General features: G+C 31.6%; 2 protein-coding genes across 4 annotated transcripts in view; one reads left to right on the forward strand and one right to left on the reverse strand.

The window, feature by feature from the left end:
- The window catches only part of LOC108909792 (sialin-like), a 29,205-nt gene extending 22,402 nt beyond the window's left edge, over positions 1-6,803 (forward strand). For 2 of the 3 annotated variants that reach the window (XM_018714219.1, XM_018714220.1), the window contains exons 9-10: positions 2,560-2,645; positions 6,573-6,803. In XM_018714219.1, the coding sequence (XP_018569735.1) occupies positions 2,560-2,645; positions 6,573-6,749 (263 nt within the window). In that variant the 3' untranslated portion in view covers positions 6,750-6,803. The remainder of the gene's footprint in view (positions 1-2,559; positions 2,646-6,572) is intronic. The other variant, XM_018714221.1, reaches the window with a different exon arrangement.
- A 2,094-nt stretch (positions 6,804-8,897) lies between these two features.
- LOC108909790 lies at positions 8,898-18,332 on the reverse strand. Its single transcript, XM_018714216.1, has 4 exons — positions 18,096-18,332; positions 16,399-16,481; positions 14,789-14,819; positions 8,898-10,985 (listed from the first exon to the last, which is right to left on the reverse strand). Exons 1-4 carry the CDS (start codon positions 18,330-18,332, stop codon positions 8,898-8,900), a joined length of 2,439 nt encoding a protein of 812 aa, XP_018569732.1.
- Positions 18,333-21,475: the final 3,143 nt, after the last annotated feature.

The raw sequence follows: 21,475 nt of genomic DNA on the forward strand, positions 1-21,475 counted from the left end.
AAAAATAATAAGTTAATTATAGAGAAACTTGCAAGTTTAATTTCTAATAAACCTCATGATTTGCACATCCCACAGTATTGTATTTTATAAATATGTACCAGGTACGTCTTTTTTTAATAATGTTGCAATAGATGGGTATTGCAGATGCGGTTTAAAAGATCTTTATACAGAGCCTAATGTTTAATAACTATTTAGTATTATAATATAGTAAGTACATAGTAAATAAAAAAATTTTTTCAAACTACTTGAGTTAAACTCAAAAATATCATTAAATTTTTAAATATTATTAATAGCATCACAAAGGAGGAGGGTCAGTACGACCGGTTTTCGACCCTATGGGAAATTCATCCTAATCATATCGATTATGTTTTTTGGACCTTCAGAAACAATATTAAATCGATTCTAGGCAAAACGGATACAGCCCCCAAACCAAAACATTAAAAAAAATGTAATAAAACGATGTTTCTTACATCTGATTAAAGACACTTATTTATAATCATAAAAGCAAACTCTTACTCTTTTCCTCCTCTACTCCCCCTCCCACTCACTGCATAACCTCTAAAAGACACTGAAGTAAAGAATTGAATATAAGAGGAATTCTACATAATGTAAAAACATTTATTTCACACTTTATTCACACAAACAACACTTTATTTCTCACTATAAACTAACATATCTCACTTTCAACCAGCACCCCAAACAGTGAGAGGCAAAAAATATTAGAAATGAACATTAATATTATACTTAAACCATATTTTTATGCCTGTTTATAAAAGTTGGAGAAACAAGATGGAGGTACAAGGAAGAAAGAGATATACGGGATATATAGGAATAGAAGGAGGTGGATTGACCTATTTTTAAACGAAACATTTCAATATTGTTTATATTAGACTGATAAATAAATAAATATTTTTGTGAAATCTCTTTGATATTCTTCTTTCAAGGGTTACGTAGAAGGGGGAAAAGGGTGGAAGGGGCAGAGGTAAAAGCTTTTTTATGACTATAAGCAAGTATATTTTACTTAATTTGTACATTTAAAATGTTATTTGTATGATTCTGTGCATCAGATGTAAGAAACATGGTTTTATTACTAAGAGTTTTTTAGTGTTGTGGGTGGAGGGATTTAATCGGTTTTGCTTAGAATCGATTTAATGTTGTTGTTATAGGTTAAAAAAATATTGACCCTCCTCCTTTACTCATTTTTTTAAAGTTTTAGTAATATTATTAAAAAAAAACAAAATGTAGGTAAAAACCAAGTGAGAAGTACATAAAAAGTGTATTTGATTAAGAAATAAAAATAGGACAGAAAAATGTTGAGCCTTATTTTGGGTTGAAACCATAAGGTTGAAGGTTCATGCTCAATACCTGCCTATTATAATTTGTTGACATTATTGAAGTTTATTTGTGTTACAAACAGACAGATGTATTTTTTAAGTAACAATTTTTTTGAAATATTTTATACTTAGTACAAATTCTCTTAAAATCGTAATATGTATAAGAACCTATTACATGTATATATCTACTATATATCTTGCGCGTAAGTTGTTTATCTGATCATATAAAACTTGCAACGACGGTCCGTCCATTATCTTTAACAGAGGACAGTGGTACTACTTGTATTTTTATGTGAATATCTTAAAAAAATATAGATTAGCAAGATACGAAATTACTTAACTTTGTCCTCAGTTAGGCATGTGCATATTATGCAGACAAAAGTAAGCGGTTCAAAATAAATTGATTTAGTAAATTAAAAAAATGAAATCTTATTATTGTTGCTTTTGACATAGTTATGAAAATATGATATTGATTTTGTTTTAATTTAGACTAGTACTAAAGTATTTCACTTTGGCAGGCATTATGTTCGTCATTTCATTTGTTACACTTCGCTGCTTAGGCCAATGTTATACTTTCATAGTTTTACTGTTTATTAAAGTTATGCTCTTCATAGTCCATTATTTTACCACTTTCCTCGTATTCAAGCAATTACAACATTGATACCTAGGCAGCAGTTACAAAATCAAAACGGTTTCTACTCAACCACTATTAACACACACTTCAGGCGCATAAAACAAAGCTAGAACAATGCAAAGAATAATCACATTTAACGCCATTATTACAGCAGATATAGAGAACAACAAAATTATTTTTTTGATTAAAATATGCATTTCCGCAGTTATGATACCACCAAGGTAATTTTCCTGTGATGATGATGATGGTATAAAACTTGTCTTCTGTATATCTCTTAACTCGAGTGTCAAACTTCTACAGGGTGTTTCTAAGTCAAAATTAACAACAAACATTTAATTTAACTAAGAGCCAATTCTGACTCCTTATGAAGATATAACAAAACTATTTCAATATGATATTCCTTCAATTTAATTTTTTCGACATATGGCATATTTGATTTTAACTAATCTAGGCACTAAAAATGTTTTTCACTATTTGTTGTTTTGAAATCTGAATTCACACAATAAAATCAAACATTACACAAACATTCTTAGAATGTTGATGGATATGTATTTTTTACATCTATTTTAAAAATTAATTTTGTTTGTTTAGGAACAGTATTTGGTTTATGCCAAACTGTTGGAGCAGCAGGACTTCTAGCAGCAAATTATGTTGTGTCTGAAGGATTACATGGATCGGTAACTATTTTGATTATAGAGTATTAGTGAAAACAGTGGGTATATCCATTTCCATTAAGTTTCAAGATAAAAATATAAAAAATCAATAGGGTGCAGTGTCAGGCTATTAAAATAGCATCATAAATATTGTTATTACAAATAAAATATCGGGTATATAGAAAAATTGATTTGACGAATTTACCTTTTAACACCCAGTTTCACAATCTGTGGTTAACTAGTAGTTAATTCCTTACCAAAGGTTAACTGCAAGTAAGCTGTTTCACGACATCTGGTTAACTTCAATGTCTTGGTTATGTTATGACAAAGTTAACCAGAACCTTAGGTGTAAGTTAACCTGAAGATTTGTAGTTAAAGTTAATCTATAAAGAGGTAACTGTCATTAAAAATATAAATGCTTGCAGTAGCGATGAGGAGGTTAGGAGACTACGAATTTTCAAAGACCAACTTTTTTGGAAGAATATGATTTTTTCACAAGATTTAGGCTTTCCCCACGTACAGTAGAATATTTTTTAGAAGAAATATAGGATATTATTAATCACCGTACGCAAAGGTACACACTATATTTCTATATGTTTTGGAAATTACAATACTCTTTATTTTCCTATGTAGAAATAACTACCTCAATGCTACTTTTGACATAACATTTTTTTGTTAATGAATCTTTTCTAAGAACCTCTCCAGATTTCTGTGGAGTTAGTAAAGCCACAGCAAGTAGAGTAGTGAGAATTATTACTATTCTTATTATTGCACTTCTTATTGCACTTATCTTCCATGCTAAAAAGTTTAATAGCACAGTATATTATGCCAAGTAATACGTAAATTAAGTAGCACTGTCACCAAATCTGTTACTACAAATTATTTCTTCCTATTCTTCTAAATTTTGGCACATGTCTATTGCAATAAATTCGTAACAACATTCTAAAAATGAGCTTAACCCCAGGTTGGCTTACTTGAATGAATTGTTTAACCACCAGTCAACTCTTGGGTCAAGGTTACCTTACCAAAAAGATAACCAACGATTGTGAAACTGGCCGTTACTCATAATTATTTTAGATTAGCTTTTTTTCAAATCATTTTAGATATTTTGAAATTAAAAGAAAAAACATCAAAATTAGCCATGAAAGTAGAAAACAATTTATTATCAAATGTCATTGAATTTTGATTTGAAATATACAGGGTGTAACTAAATAAGTGTAAAACATTTAAGGGGGTGATTCCTCATCGAAAAAAAGATAGGATCTTTCATATAAAGAAACTTCATTGGAGCATCCCTTGTTAAGATACAGCCCCTTAAAGGGGGTACATAAAATTTGTTTAACAATTTTTTTCACAAGCACTAAACAAGTTACAATATTGAAATTAACCTGACATTTTCTACTACCAAAAAGACACTTAGCCAGTAATTTATTTGGTTTACCCCATGGTTGTAAGGGGTGGAAAACGCAACCCCTAAAATTTATTTCCAACGTAATTTTTTGTCTTATTATTTTTTTACCATTTAAAAATTTATTTCCGATAGCCTGTTTCATTCTAAAAAAAAATGTCTCTTGAATTTTTTGCCCAAATTAAACCAGTTCGCAGCAAAAAATTATTTTACGAACAAGATACATATCGCCATAAAACGAAAATACGAAACTAATTTATCTAGTAGGCCGCCATTAGCGATACTGACAATTAAATTGGAATCAAGCTGTCAGTTTGTAAATTTTTGAAATTGAAGTAATACTAATTGTGTATTGTTCTGTTCTTAATTTGTTACTTTAATAATTCACTTGTTATTAAAATGGCATACACAAATGAGGAAATGGCTGATATGCATTACGTTTACGGTCTGTCGCAGGGGAATGGGTTAGAAGCTTCTACAAGATATGCTGAAATGTATCCTCAACGGCAGCATCCTTCACATAGAATATTTGTCTGACTTCATCAACGATTACGTGAATATGGTTCATTCAACAAAAGAACGCAGGATTGTGGTCGCCATCGAGAAGTAAGAACACCACAGCTTGAGGCAGCAGTACTTAATTTGATAGAAGAACAACCTACTACCAGTACTAGAAAGATTGCTTTCCAGCTAAATGTTGATCATATGACGGTATTTCGAATTTTAAAGGAACATCTCTTATACCCTTACCATCTGCAACGAGTACAGGCACTGTTACCGCGAGACTTTCCGAACCGTCTTGAATTTTGCAATTGGATGCTGGAAATGATTAGAAGAAATCGTGACTTTCTGAAGACGATCGAATTCACAGACGAATGTAGTTTTTCTCGGGACAAGATTATTAATTTTCATAATTACCACATATGGGCTGATGAAAACCATCACGCTATTGTCGAAACTAACCATCAAGAACAGTTTTCTCTTAAGGTGTGGGTCGGAGTTATTGGGGATTATTTAATTGGGCCTCATTTTCTACCTCCTCGATTAAATGGTGAGGCATACGTTCAATTTTTAAGAAAAGTGCATCCCCCCGTACTGCTGGAGGAAGTTCCTTTGGGCGTCAGAAGGGATATGGTTTTTATGCATGATGGGGCTCCCGCCCATTTTAGTCAAGTAGCACGTCAGCATTTAACTGAAACATATGCAAATCAGTGGATAGGTCGAGGAGGACCACAGAATTGGCCCGCTCGATCCCCGGATCTCAATCCTCTGGATTTGTCTACTTGGGGCCATTTGCAGCATTTGGTTTATCGTACTCCTGTTCGCGATGTAGAGGACTTAAGAAACCGCATTATCGATGCGTGCAGGGTAATTAGAGAGACTCCAGGAATATTTGAGCGAATACGTGGCTCAATGCGCCGACGTCTAGACGCATGCGTAATGTCTGAAGGTAGACATATTGAACATTTACTATGATTTCTACATGTTGTATGTTTTGTTATTATTAAATTAGTTTTGATTATTCCCCTTTAATCATTTAATGCAGGTAGTAACTACAAAATAACAGTAAATCCAGTCCGCATTTATGACGATGTATCTCTGTAGTTGTTCGTAAAATAATTTTTTACTGCGAACTGGTTTAATTTGGGCAAAAAATTCAAGAGACATTTTTTTTTAGAATGAAACAGGCTATCGGAAATAATTTTTTAAATGGTAAAAAAATAATAAGACAAAAAATTACGTTGGAAATAAATTTTAGGGGTTGCGTTTTCCACCCCTTACTACCATGGGGTAAACCAAATAAATTACTGGCTAAGTGTCTTTTTGGTAGTAGAAAATGTCAGGTTAATTTCAATATTGTAACTTGTTTAGTGCTTGTGAAAAAAATTGTTAAACAAATTTTATGTACCCCCTTTAAGGGGCTGTATCTTAACAAGGGATGCTCCAATGAAGTTTCTTTATATGAAAGATCCTATCTTTTTTTCGATGAGGAATCACCCCCTTAAATGTTTTACACTTATTTAGTTACACCCTGTATTTAATTTTAAAATGAACTTAATTTTGTATCCACTGTTTCTTTCATGCGATTGCCAAGTAGAGGAAGATGGAGTAAATTAGTACTGTTTTGTCATTTTATACCTAGCATCACAAATTGTCACTGCAGTAGTATCAAATTGTGCTTCAAACATTTTTTTTTAATTTTAATATTAAAATATTTGAAGTTCATATGGTGTAATACAGTTGTTTGCTTTTTAAATAAAAGAAAATGTATGTTTGGCATTTATAACACGCAAAATGGAAACTGGAAATTGCCGAAGTAAAAAGGTACCCAAATAATGTAGCAAATATCAACATTTTTTTAAATTTGCATATACATCAAGAATTTTTTCGGCCATTTTGAGATTTGAATATTTTCTCAGGGGCGTTCAAATCAAAAAAAAATATTGTAAGTACCCTCCTAAAATTAATTTAAGACCATCCTCAAACAAATCCCATCACTAAAATAAACATTTTATTTTTTGTATGCTATATTTATTATATAGTTTGCAGGTTGGTGGAGACTGGTTTTTGGAGTTTCATCTGCAGTTTTGTTAACTACTGCTACTTTCTTCATGGTCATGGGCAGTGGCTCAATACAAGACTGGAATGCACCAGGTGATATTGAGTCTGAACTGGAACCGATAGAGGAACCGTCTAGACTCGAGTCTGTCCTTGAGTAAATTGTTTTAATACTTTGTCAAAAGTCAAATAAAGAAAAATTTCAAATTTGAAAACAGATTAAATACATTATCTATGTAGTAACAATTTATATGAATGTCCTTACATCTTTGCTCCATTCCGTTTAAAAGAACACCGCTAATTACCCACCCACAACACACACAGACCCACAAAAAAAATGTTGAATATACCAGAGACTGGACCCACCTATCCTTATGTATTTTGACGAGCTGAAATCGAATCCGGAGTCAAAATTGCTCCATCACCCTCCAGTTTTTTTTAAATCGCGAAGAACTACCTCAAAAACAAGGAAAATCTTCAAATTCTCGCCTGAGCACGGGTTCGAAGGTTGAGATAAACGTGAGAACCAGCACAGTAAGACTATTTTATATGTATTTTGACGAGCTAAAACCAAATCCCGAGCCAAAATTGCTCCATCACCCTCCAGTTTTTTTAAATCGCGAAAAACTACCCCAAAAACACGGAAAATCTTCAAATGCTCGTTTGCGCACGGGTCCGAAGGTGACTTAGCCAGTGTCAGCTGTTGCCCACCGTCACCACGAGGAGGTGCCCTGGTTGCAAGCACAATTAATGAAGCCTCTCCAATGAGGATTCAGTAGGAGAAGATATTTCCTTTTCAAAGAGATGACTTATGCTACATTTTTGGTAAATTTGAATTTTCTAAACAGGGATTGTATCTGACAATTCGGTTTTAGCTCGTCAAAATACATATAAAATATTCTTATTGTGCTGGTTTTCACGTTTATCTCAACCTTCGGACCCGTGCTCAAGCGAGAATTTGAAGATTTTCCGTGTTTTTGGGGTAGTTTTTCGCGATTTAAAAGAAACTGGAGGGTGATGGAGTAATTTTGACTCCGGATTCGGTTTCAGCGCGTCAAAATACATACGGATAGGGTGGTCTAGTCTCTGGTATTTTCAATTTTTTTTTGTGGGTCTGTTATTATTGGTTCTTCACTTCAACTTACTTCAGTTTCGTTTTTATGAAATTTTTGCTGTGCGATAATTATATTTAATACTCATACCTGAATAATTTAGAAATTTTTCTCAGGTGAGAATTTTCTGGATAATGTAAACAATACCTCGGATGTAGTTGTCAGTATTATATTACAAAAGGCATTGTTTATTGGATAATATAGTGTGTGACATACAATGATTAAATTTTGCCTTATTAACATATATAATACTATATCTAGTAAAACCAGGATTAGGAAATAATACTACATGAATATGCATTTATTGTTTTATTAAAATAATATGTCTTAATATTTCTCAGGAAAACGGTTCACATCTTTGGTAACTTTTATGCAATATTTACACAATTACAGCAGATTCAAAACCATTGTAAGGAAGTAATGAACTGTTATATAAATAAGTAAAAAAATATTAATAAATATATCTACATCAGTATCACCAAAAGTTAGACCTGGTCTAGTAGTTTTTTTTTTTATAAAATAACATTCACAGTTAGCTTATTCTGGATCTATGCTGAAAAATTAAATCCAATCGGGCTAATAATTTGTAGCTTTTGAAAATAGTTATAAAGATGAAAATACAATTAGTAAAATGTTCGGACATGAATCTCTATATGCTATAGAAAACAGTTTTTATACATGTTTTTTAATAGTATTCATATTAGTAATTAGGAGAAAATACACCTATAAAATATGAAGACTGAAATGGAAATAACTTATAATTTACTGGCTTATATTTTCATAGTGGGAGGTTTATTTGTACAATCATAGTTAAACTTATTAGAAAATAGTTTAATATGACTTGCCAAGAGGGGATTTTCTTCGTAATATAACAAATTTTAATTTTCGATAATATTCATGTCAGTACTACCCAACTGTTACTTGTATTTCCATAATCTGTAGTCTCTTATGAGTACATTTACATTTCAATCCTAATTAATAATGTAAATTACTTTACCACTTCATTCACTTTTCAATTAACTAAAAAATAGCCGCTTATTAAATTTCTCATAGACATGATACATGCCTTCATATAATAATAATTTTGTTAGGTACAATACATTGCTTTTAACAGGTCTATTAAACAGTAAAAATAATATACCAAGAAGTTTTCATTAATCGACTATGAATGTACAAAATTGAATAATACTGTGAAAACTATTCATAATCTCTTTCAAACTCCCTGTACCTCTTAGACCTTTCTGGTCTCCTTCGTGGTTCTTCAGGTTCTTCCTCCCCTAATATTTCAACATTCCTCACAGGCATCCTCTTCACTTGTGTTGCTGCTGTTGGTAAATCAAATTTATCGTCATCAAGAGGTAGAGCTGGATTTATGGCAAGTTGAAGCATACGTAGCAACAGCATCTCCCTTACATCAGGTGGTAGATATTCCTCTTGTAACTCTTGCTGTTTTTGTTGGGATTTGGAAGGTAACAATCTAGCAACTCGCCTGTTTGGTCTGTATGACTGTTGGTCGTAGTGGTTTTCGTATATTTGTTGAGATCTAACAGGAACTGCTTTATGTTCAAAAAACTGTTGCGTTGTCAATCTTTGCGAGTCGTCTTCTGGTCTACGTTGAATAAATTGTACTGGCCCATTACTTTGAGTTGGTTCTCTTCTTACATAATACTGTTCTGGTGTTTCTGAGTATACAGTCCGATACCTTTGTTGCTGCTGTTGTTGTTGTTGATCTTGAAGATATAACTCCCGTTGTCTAGTTAGAGCACTAATTTTTTCTAATCTACTTTGCCGAACGATTAGTTGCTGTAATAGCTTCTGGAAATCTCTTGTACTGACGGGTGGCTCAATATTATCTATATCGTTGTCAATTTCTTTATTGACATGTTTAGGCATTGGCATTACAGGTACAGGAAGGGGAACGGGATAAGTTTGAACCTGACGTGGTATTTCCCTTATAAAACCATTCTCATCTACTTGCACTGGAATAGGCCTTAAAGGTGGAGGAGGCAATCGTCTTACAACTGCTTGCTGCTGTTCAATTTCTATTATATTAGGTCTAGTTGCTGTTTCTCTAAAGAATGACTCTTGCTGACTTGTATATTGTTTTTGAGGCTCGTTTATGTCTCTCATATTTTCTATTGGAACTAATCGTCCTTGAAGCTGGCTGAGTGGTACTAAAATGGTCCCTCTTTGGAATGGATGTTTTATAGCAACTAGGAGCTCTTGCTGGTCTGCTTTATTGGGTGGAATTTGATCTGCTGAAGTGGGAGATTGAGTAGACGGTACCGAAACTGGTTGGTTCGTAGTAGTTTCATGTGAATAATCTGGACTATTTCTTTCCAAATCTTGCAGTACGTTTCTTTGATAATTTAGGGGGTATCTTATAGTAGGTCTAGGGACATTCAAGGAAGTAGTACTCGGACTAGGTATCGCTACAATTCTGGGTCTATTTGTAGTGGTAAATAATGGCCTGGGTGTTCCTGTGGTCATGGAAGAACTGTATACATCAGTAGTATCATGTCCCAAAGACTGCTGTAAACTATAAAGATGTTCTTGTACATTATAGTCACGTGTATTTTCCTGGGACAATTGTCTTCTTAGAATATTTCCTGTACCTTCAGATTCAGGTTCTTCAGTGACAGGTTTGTCATCTTCTAACTGTTTAAAAGCTAACCTTCTGAAAAGTGGTAGCTCGGTAGGTTTTTGTGTAACTGTTTCTGGTCTAATAAGTTGACCTTCTGACTTAGCAGTATGTGTTTGGGTGGCCACTGTGGATGTGATAGGAGTTCTGCTCTGTACAAGCACCCTTGGTGGAGCCGAAGTGTACGTAATCGGACTGGATCTATTGGTTGTTCTTGCTGCAACATTTATTACATCGTTATAATTCGGTCTTTGCGTTGTGGTACTTGTAGCTATAGAAGCTCGCCTTCTGGCTATACTTTGTATTACAGAATTTGAAGTAGTCGTGGGTGTGGATTGAGTTGTCACTGGTATTCTTGTTGTAGTTTTGTTTTTATTTGGTATTCGTTGAACAACAGATGACGGTTCCGGTCTCGTAATTAATTCGCTTGAGTTGCTAGTGCTATAGGAAACTCTTTTAATTTGACCTTCTTCGTCGACGAAACCGTACGTTCCTTTTATTTGTCCAAGAACATCTCTGCTTTCAATTTTAAAGGATCCATCATCTGCTTCGTAACCTATCGTGTAAGAACCGTCGTCGTTAATTTTCTTAATGCGTTTAATTATTTCTAATTTTCCGTCTTTGGATTCGGACTGAACTAACTCCTCAGATTTCTCTTCTTTGGCGTCAATTTCAGACTCAGTACATTGTATAGTCTTCCACTGTGTTAGGACGAAAATGCATAAAATTATCTGTAAAAATAAACAAAAATTAATTATATAATTTCTAGTAGTAATTTGTGCAATTAGCAATAATTATATAATGTGCATTTTCCTCTAGATGTGTCTATATATATTTTAGTCATTAAACGGAAGATTTTACATTATAAATAATTTAATTTTGAACGTATTAAACATACATTACAATTAATATAAAATATTATATTCTTTCATAATTTTTATTTAATGAGAATAGAAAATATGTTACTCGTTAGAGTTTAATATCAAATAGAGTTGTGACAAAGTGATAATTATACTTTTCATGAATCTAGATGGACATTTAAAGTATTATTTAACAAAAATAGCTGCTGTAACTTAATAAACAGGTAAAACTGTAATTTTACAGTAAATTACAGTTGAGTACCATATAATAACTAATTTAACCTGAAACTGGAACAATAGCTAACATTATAACAGAAATTATGATAATTTTCTTGACAAATAACAATAATAGTTCTTCTGGGTGAAATCTGACGCAATCTTCTTTGCGCTATTTACCAAATAATTACATTAGGATGGATACGCTTTCCTTGTTCATAACAAACATATGTTTTTCATCAGAGTAGCATCTTGGAGTAAAGAGTAATATAAATAAACAACACATTATAAACCTTAAGATATCAATTAACCAAAATAAGACAGGATATTGTAGTAACTAATATTGGTACCAAATATGTTAGCATGTTATATCATATATATTTAGTATTTTATAGACAAATATAGGAAAATGTATAGATCATGGAAACAATCCTATAGACAAATTCGGCAAACAATTTTATACTGTTTTTATTAATTTGTCGTTAAATATTGGGCAAAAATCAGTACAGGAAGAAGGATCTATTAAGTCTTTCATATTCCCGGAAATGTTTTGTTAATTTATATATGGAAACAGGAAGTTCCTTTATCCGTGTAATCTTGTAACATTATAGTGTCACTTTTAAATATGAAAATGAACTAGAGTCGTTAATTGACCTGTGCTGCTTTCGAATTCGTATTAGAAACAATTTTATAGTCTTTTACACATACACAATAACGGTAAGAATAGTATGCTTATAATAAAAATATAGTACAGGGTGTCCCGAAATTCATGCAACAAAATTTGGTCACAGATTCTTAAGTCAAATTAAGGGGACCCGTATTTTTTATTTTTGCCAAGTGGCCCCCCCTCTTTCGGAGTTACAGCCCCCCGAAGTCCGCTCCTAAGAGTAATCTTTTTTTTTATATCTCAGAACCCTGCTGTACGAGAATCACTAAATTTGGTACACATGGGTTTTATGACATGTGGAATCTGATGGTGCTACTTTTTTGGCGGGGAACCCCCTTAAGACAATTTTCCGTGGGCCCCCTTGTCTTTGGAGCTAAACATATTTGAACGCCTATTTAAATTTGTTAAAAATTACTAGTTCACTAGAAAGCCATTAAATTTGGGAATTTTTTGTCTCTTTATACTTTTTTCGTAAAACGCATTGTTTTCGAGAAAAATGTCAAAATGTGATCGAATGCATATCGTAATTCGCCATTTTCCTCAAAAACATTTCGTTTTACGAAACAAATACCATGAGACAAACAAGTTTCTATATTAAATGGCTTTCTAGCTAACTAATAAATTAAAAAAAAAATCAAATTTGCGACCAAATTTTTCTGGTTCCAAAGAAAAGGGAGATCACGAAAAAGTGTCTTAAGGGGGTTTCTCGCCAAAAAGCGTAGCACTGTGAGATTCCACATGTCATTGTGTACCAAATTTAGTGATTCTCGTACAACACGGTTTTGAGATATAAAAAAGACTTTTTAGGGGCAGATTTAAGGGGGTTGTAACTCCGAAAGAGAGGGCCAGTTAGCAAAAAGAAAAAATACGGGTCCCCTAAATTTGTCTTAAGAATCTATGACCAAATTTTGTTGCATGAATTTCCGGACACCCTGTATAGTATCCTTATTTGGTAGCAATAGATGATAATGTTAAATTTTTTGAGAGTTCAAGAAGAAAATGTTATTTCCTTACTCATGAACAACTTTATGTTCAGTTCAGTTCAAATTGAACCATTTTAATGTAAAGTGATGTGTTTGTTTTCGCTATCGTAGTAACAAATGCGTTTAATTCAGAATATTTTTATATTGTTGCTTTTATTTTTCACGTGGAATATGATTTTATTCCAAACTTTTAAATATTTTTAGGTTACATAAAAAAGTTCCATTAAAATTAAAGTACCTACTTGATATATTATGATTCATGCAAATTTTGTTGATTTATTGTTTTATTAATTGAGAAATCTATAAATTTGAGATACTCAGTTGCATTTCTGGAGGTGCAAATATTGCTTTTTATAAATTGATATTATGACGCCTTCGTATTGATCAAACCTGGAAGAAATTCATAATTTCACATAAAAATGATATAAATTAAACAGCCACACAAAAAAGTTCAAATCAAAGAGAGCTAAATATCATTTCCGAAGGTATCAATGCGTTGAACACGATCTGGTAACCAAAATTCATGACCTGTCGATGAATTCCGGAGAAAAGCGAAATTTTTGGGTGATAACGCCTAAATATGGGTCAAATCTGATTTTTCCCTAAATTTTGTCCAAATATACAATTTGTTTAGTATATTAAGGTGCTGAACACGATGCCATTAGTAAGATTTACCCATCACCTCGATATTTTTCAGAATGTCCACTAATTGCGTGAAAACTAGCCAAATATATGTAAAAACTGATTAATTTTTTTCTAAATTGTGTCCAAATATATCATTTTCGTAGTATTTTCAGACGCTGAATACGATGCCAATGGTAAAATTTACCCATGATCTCGATATTACTCAAAAAATACACTATTTGTGTCGAAAATGCGTCGAAACTGATTTTTTCCTAATTTTTGTCCAAATATATCATTTTCGTAGTATTTTGGTGATGTGTGTTCAGCGCCTCAAAATACTACGAAAAAGATATATTGAGACAACATTTAGAAAAGTCATGGCCTATCTTTGGACCAGTTTCACCTAAAAATTTAACTTTTCTCCGAAATTTGTGGTGGTCATGAATTTTGATTACAGGATCGTGTTCAGAGCACTGAATTCAATCGGAAATGATATGTGGCTCTCTTGGGTTTGGGCTTTTTTTTTGTGCGGCTGTGATATTATTAAAGACGTAGACCCTTCTTTTGAGAAAAAACTGTTTTTCCGTTTTATGCTTTAATTAGTTTAATTGTATGATTTTGTGTGTTTTATACATATCTATCGATGGTATTTATCAAATTCTGTCTTAAAGTGGAGGCACATTTTTAATGTGGCTCGGTAAGTAACAAATAGAATAACTAAAATAAAAATAAACAATGAGCCTTCTGAATTTTGTGAAATTTTGAGGTCTATTGGAATACGGTTTCAGATGAATACAATATAGACAAGAATTCCATTCTTATGTATAAAAACATAATCCATATTTCCAGATATACATACATGTCCATAAACATATAAAACATGCATAAAACTAGATATTTGAGTATTCAGTCTTGAAATTTTAAATTTTGTATTTTTTCAATGACCGTCAATCTCAAAAAATAGGGAATTCAGCATCATCCTTTATTTTCAAATATCTCAAAAGATTTTCAGAATATTTCTCTCTCTCCCTCTCCATTTTAAAAAATGTCAGAAATATATAGCCTTCAAAAATTGCAGGAATGAATAGAAAAAATACTTGTTTATGAACATTGTAGCTCTGGACTGTGCTTTTTTCATGTATAGCCTGTCAAAATGGAATTTTGCTTATTTCCCTGGAATCATTTCAGATAATGACATGAAAATATTTGTAAATGATTTATGCCAAAGAAGGCTATTTCCCGAAGGCAAACCGTATATTAAAGTTTTAATCATTTACTTAACTACACGGAAACTGTATACCTACCTTTGAAACTAGAATTTGCTTTACTATCCTATAATTTATAATAAATGCGTAGATCATCAAATAATTTATTAATATGTACCAGAAATTTTATTTTGTTGATTTCCCAGAACATAACAATAATTTTACTATTATCCCGTAATAATTTATTTGCAAATATATTACGCATCAATTAATTAATATGTCTATTTAAATTGATCTCAATATTAAGCATTTTCATCATTTTTAAAAAAGAAGAATACAATCTAATCAGAAACTTATTTATTCCATTCCATACATTAAATGAACAGAAATGTGGAGCTGAGGCAGAATGACTCTACTAAAATAATTAAAACATGAAGCACAATTTAGTTCAATTTTCTGTAGCCCATGAAGTAGGTAGTTGCTCAAGCAATATAAACAGTTAAGAGGCTTGTTTGTGAGGTTAGATATATTTTGAAAACCTAGATTTTTGGTATTGAAGAGAGCTAATAAACATTTTTTTAAATTGTTATTTGTATCAAAAAACCTTATCAGGGGGGTAATTTAATACCTACATTATACGAGGTATATTACTCAAACTCTATTAAGAGAAAAAACAGGAACTAATGACTTTTTTGCATGCAGATAATAATATAACTGTAAAATGGAGAATTAATATCTGTTTGCTCTACAATTTAAAGTTTATTCATTCGTTCAGAGGAAAAATTAAAATTTGCTGAACCCTTTTTGTTCTATAATATATAACGCATACACTGGTACATCGGAAACATAAATTTCCAAACATTTTATTTTATTCTCGTATATTTCGTTTGAAATTCTAACTAGCGAAACATTTTTCTCGGCTTCTTCTTCAAACAGAAAAACAATAATTCTCAAACTCATATCAATTTACCGCAGGATATGCTGCATCATTGTCCCCATTTTGTATATTCCCAATTATATAAGCTGTCACTACTTTTTTGGCAGTTATGTATAAAATAAGATATAACTGTTTCATTAAACACAACAGAAAATTAATCAGTACCTATAAAATATGTTGCAATGTACCTAATTAGTTAAATAAATAAATAAATTTACTATTAGTTTTTTCATGCAGTGAAATATACGTTTTTGAAGACATTCTTAACTGATACGTTTACAGGTGTAAACGTTAATTAAATACTAGCATAACCATCTCTTATTGTTAGTGATGGATATCTGCGCATAAAAATTTTTTTACCTCCAGACTCATATACAGGGTGTCCCAAAAGTGACGCACGTCCTTCTGGGATTTGATTAAGGAGACAAAAACAAATCGAAAATCAAGAATGGAAAATTTTCCGATTGTTTTTCTTTGATGAGTTATTCAAAAAATTATTTAAAAAACTAAAAAAGTGAAAATCCAATTTTTTCGTCTCAAAATTGAGGTCTATGCTTATGGGGACCAAGACAAATAATTTATAACCAATAATAGGTAAGTATTGTTTCCGATTGTCGGTTGTACCTGGGTGTAAGGAATAATTTTTACCTGAAATGAATAGAAACAATTTTTTTAATAAAACTATTTTACAAAATGGAGAGGAAAAAAACCATAACGTCCTTAAATAATAGAAATTGTGTTTACAAAAGGTGTTTAAATAAGTTGCCTTCTACTCTAAGACAAAAATAGGCATGATTCAACAATGAAGCTTGAACCCTTTGTAGCATCTGTTGGTCTGTTAATGCGACAGGAGCGTGTATACAGGCTACTACATGTACTGGATCTACAACAGGTTTGCTGTAAATATTTTCTTTTAAATAACCCCAAAAAAAATCTAGGAGATTCAGATCTAACGACCTAAGAGGCCATGCTATGGGTCCACCTCTTCTAATTCATCTGTCTGGGAAGTTTTAATTCAGATAATTTCATACTCGCAAACCATAATGTGATGGAGCTCCATTATGTTGAAACCAATAATTTAGTCTAACTGCTAACGGAACGTCATCCAGCAATGGCAATAGTAAGTTTTCATTTAAAAACATACAGTTGCAGTAAATATCGCTCTGAACTACATAATTATTTAATAACCCAGACCAAATGTTTATTTCTAGTTTTTTTTTAAATATTTTTTTTGAATAATTCAACAAAAAAAAACAATCTTAAAATTTTCCATTCTTGATGTTCGATTTGTTTTTGTCCCCTTAATCAAAAACCCAGAAGGACGGGCGTCACTTTTGGGACACCCTGTATATCAATGTGCTCTTTGCATCAATCCTTCTCCACATATTACAGATTTATGAAGTTAAAATATTATTATATGATTAAACGTACCTATCCATAATGGCTTCGTTTAATCGCTAGATGTGGTAAAAGTTTACAAAACGTGTTATTCTTTCTTTTTATTAATTTAACAATAAAACAAAATATTGCTTTGTGGAATTGAGAAACTTAATAATCGAATATTCTTTCTCAAAAGATGGAAATTCAAATTTAGTAATCACATTTTACAAAATTGGAGTAATTTATAATGAGGAAGAATTTATTTTTTAATAAAATTGAGTGTATTTAAAAATTGTGAAATTTGCCAAAAATTTTTTATTCGATATTGGATTGAAATTAAGTGTTTCATGAAAGTTAAATCAATTTTTATCGAAAATGAGCTGATGATGATTACTAAAATAATTTATTTAGCGAAAATCAATACAAATACAAAAGTTTACAAAATGAAAATAGAAAAAGGAATTGCAGACTACGGAGTTAAGCCTTATCGTTTTATTTACTTCCAACAATCTGTAGCATCTCATGTACGAGTAATACTGGGACACCCTGTTTAAGGCTTGATCAAATATTTAGTATGAGACAACTATGAAATTAAAAAAAAATTGTGCGAAATGGAATATATGGTTATTTTATTGATTACTTATCAATACAAGAAATAAACAAGCATGTTCCATCTCGAGCTTTCTATGAATGCAATTCAAGGTTTATCCCTGTTTAATTAAAAAGGTTACATTTCCACTGTTAACTCGCTAAGTTAATCGATATGGGTTAATAAAGACTTACTTTGAAGGAGTAAAAATAATCTATTGTTATTAACGTACTAATCCTTATTTTCCCTAGGATGCACTCTCACATATATTATTTTTTTACATGTTAACGTACCTGTATAATAGCTGCCATTGTGGCAGTCACATTAAGACACGTTTCGCACAGACTGATTTTCTCGTGTTTCTTGGGTTCCCTATATAACCTAGCAGATTCATTGTGAAGACATCTTAGCATCGCGAAGATCTGGAGGGAGACGACCTTGTCTCCCAAGACAATACACCCACCAGCTGCAACGGTGCTCGGATGCATAACCAGAGCTTCTGGAGTATTGCATCTCGGTGAAAGTGTCATTAATGAGCGTCACGGTGACGATGCGTAATTACACGTTTGAAGATGAGTTTACGTTTGGATATTATAAACACTTTTTAATAATAATACTCCCCTTCGTATATGTAATTTGTAAATATATCGAGCACTTTGACGAAAGGTGGTAGAAATTCAGTGGTATTGGCAAGCGACGAAAATAAATTTTGTTTTTATCACAAAAAGTTTAAAAGAGATGCTTTTAAATGTGAAGGTCCTTGGTGTCAATTTTTAGCTATTCAATAAAAAACTAAAAACGTTCTATTATTATGGCGACCAACAATGGGACAGACATCTCCAGTTGTCGATTATTTATTTTTGACCATAACAATAAATTGCATTTTTTAAATAGATACATGTGCCGATATTTCAATTATTCTCTGATTGTGAGTAATTTTTTTCAAATTTTAAAAATGAAATACAAAATTATCTATTGGCTGTCAATGGTTCTCGTATTGCAACGAATGGTAAAAAATTTTTGAAAGTCAATCTAGGTCTCAGGCGAGATTTTCCATTTATTTTTATAGTGGCGTGTACTGAACGCCGTAATAGGTGCTGATTTTCTAGCACGGTTTGGATTGACTATAGGTTTACAAAATGGACATATTATTGATAATGAATTTACCAACACCAAATATAATTGTCAGATATATGTTTTAAAGGTATATAGGTATATATTTTGTATTGATTGTAACTCCTCCAATTATATCACAAGGAAATATATTCTTTCGGTTGACGTTCTGTACAGGTACAGTGCCGTAATAAGTGTCCCAATCTTAATAATTTTAAAGACAATTTTAATTGTTCCAAACACACCGGTTTTAATGGAACAGAGATAAATTCTAATTTATTTTCTCTGATTGATGTTTTTTTTTTTAATTTCAATAGAGACTATAAAACAAAGTTCAACTATGTAAGTGTAATTAATTTTACAAGATTTGTGCAATTTGGAAGGCTGATAGAAAGAAAAATTAACAATTTAATAACCTTTTCACTACTCAGCTTTTTAAGAGCCCCTTTAAATTATACACGAAACACGACGTATAATTGTCTTTATAAGTATCGCTATAAAATCAGTTGAAAATTGATTTAAATTTTGGTCTATAATATATTTTTCTAAGTACCTACAACTTCTTTATTTTGTTAGAGAATCACACAAGTTATTACTATTGATATTCCGAACATGTTATTAAAAAAAATTATGGGAAACAAATGTTTAATTTTGATACCGTAACTGACAAAAACTTTCAGTTATTTGAGTCGCAAAAATATTTTCTTTTCTAGATATTTTTCTGTTTTCGAGAAATGCTATATTTTTTCTGTGTCAGATGCAGATTGATATCCTTTCGTTCCATTTAAAAGTTATTATCTTTAAGAGCTTTTGTCGTCTGCATAATAATTCAATTCTAAAAATCCCTGTACAGGGTGATTCACTATATTTTGACGCCCCCATTAACTTTTTTGTTTTAAGAGTTATAAAAAAATGTAAAATACAAAAGCTGCACGATTTTTTATGAATTTTTTGAAAATGATATTTGATAAACAAATGAAGTCCAAACAAAATGGCCGCGGATGTTAACTTTGTTAATTTAAACGGAACACTCTGTATATTTTTACATATTTGGATAGAACGTTTTCTGTCGAGCATAGTCATATAGGGTTTGTTGGATCCATCTCTAACAATAAGCCAGATACTATTAAAAAAGGAAAGAATGTTTTTTATTAAGAAAATAAGATATCTTGTAATTGGTAGACCCCTTTCAGGCATTTCTGCCTTTTTCCAATTACGTAAGGATTTACAGATTTAGTTGTAATATATTTTGACATATCGGACATTGATATGGTCCAAAATGCGTATAGGTATTTTAACTAAATCTCACTAATTAGGCCTTGAGAGGCCTAATTACTCATGGACAATGTTATGGTAGGCCGTGACAGTGACAGGTAATGTCATGACAACATTGTTATTGATCGACAGTTTGTATTATGATTTAATTAAAATAGGTTACACAGAAGTAGAAATAGGTACTATTAGGAATTCAAATAGAGTAAAAGATCTTCTCCATACTCTATTTTATTTCCTAATAATATTTCAATTTTCTACTGCTGTGTAACCTATTTTAATTAAAAAATAATACAAACTGTCAATCAATAACAATATTATCATGACATTATGTTTCACTGTCACGGCTTACCATATAACATTGTCCATGAGTAATTGGGCCTCTCACGGCCTAATTAGTGAGATTTAGTTAGACCACCTACACGTATTTTGGATCATATCAATGTCCGACAAGTCAAAATATATTACAACTCCTTACGTAATTGGAAAAGGGCAGAAATGCCTGAAACAATTACAACATATCTTATTTTCTTAATAAAAAACATTCTTTCCTTTTTTAAATAGAATATCTATTATTATTATAGATGGACCCAACAAACCCTATTTGACTGTGGTCGACAGGGAACGTTCTATCCAAATATGTAAAAATATACAGAGTGTTCCATATAAATTAACAAAGTTTAACATCAGCGGCCATTTTGCTTGGACTTCATTTGTTTTTCAAATTTAATTTTCGAAAAATTCATAAAAAATTGTGCAACTTTTGCATTTTACATTATTTTATCTCTAAAAATGAAAAAGTTAAAGGGGGGTCAAAATATAGTGAGTCACCCTGTGCATAACACTGAAAATGATATTGAAAAAAATTATACCTCTTAAAAGCTTACAGTATATATTCAGAGTAACCTAGTAATGGCTGGAAACAATTAAATGGTGAAATTCTTGCTCAGTTTTGGGGAAAAAAATTCCCAAGAACTCATGTTCTAAATGGGTTAATTTATGTCCAAAATTACGGTGTTAACGTTTTTGAAAATATTAGACAAACGCAAATATCTCAAATATATTTTTCATAGATTAATGAGACTTGGGCTAGTTAGATAACTTAATAGATGTACAAATTCACTGAATTTGTGCGCAATCAGATCAGTCCATGGCAGAGATATCGGGAGGAAATTCAGTAAGTTTTTTTTTGATTCGCAAATGTATTTGAAAGGAAAGTAAGTGTAAGTTAAAGTATTTAAAACTTCATTTGCAGGAAACAATTCTTACTTTTTTTACGAAACGAATG

The sequence above is a fragment of the Anoplophora glabripennis genome, unplaced genomic scaffold (genome assembly GCF_000390285.2).
Source record: "Anoplophora glabripennis isolate ALB-LARVAE unplaced genomic scaffold, Agla_2.0 scaffold482, whole genome shotgun sequence".
Classification (NCBI taxonomy): domain Eukaryota; kingdom Metazoa; phylum Arthropoda; class Insecta; order Coleoptera; family Cerambycidae; genus Anoplophora; species Anoplophora glabripennis.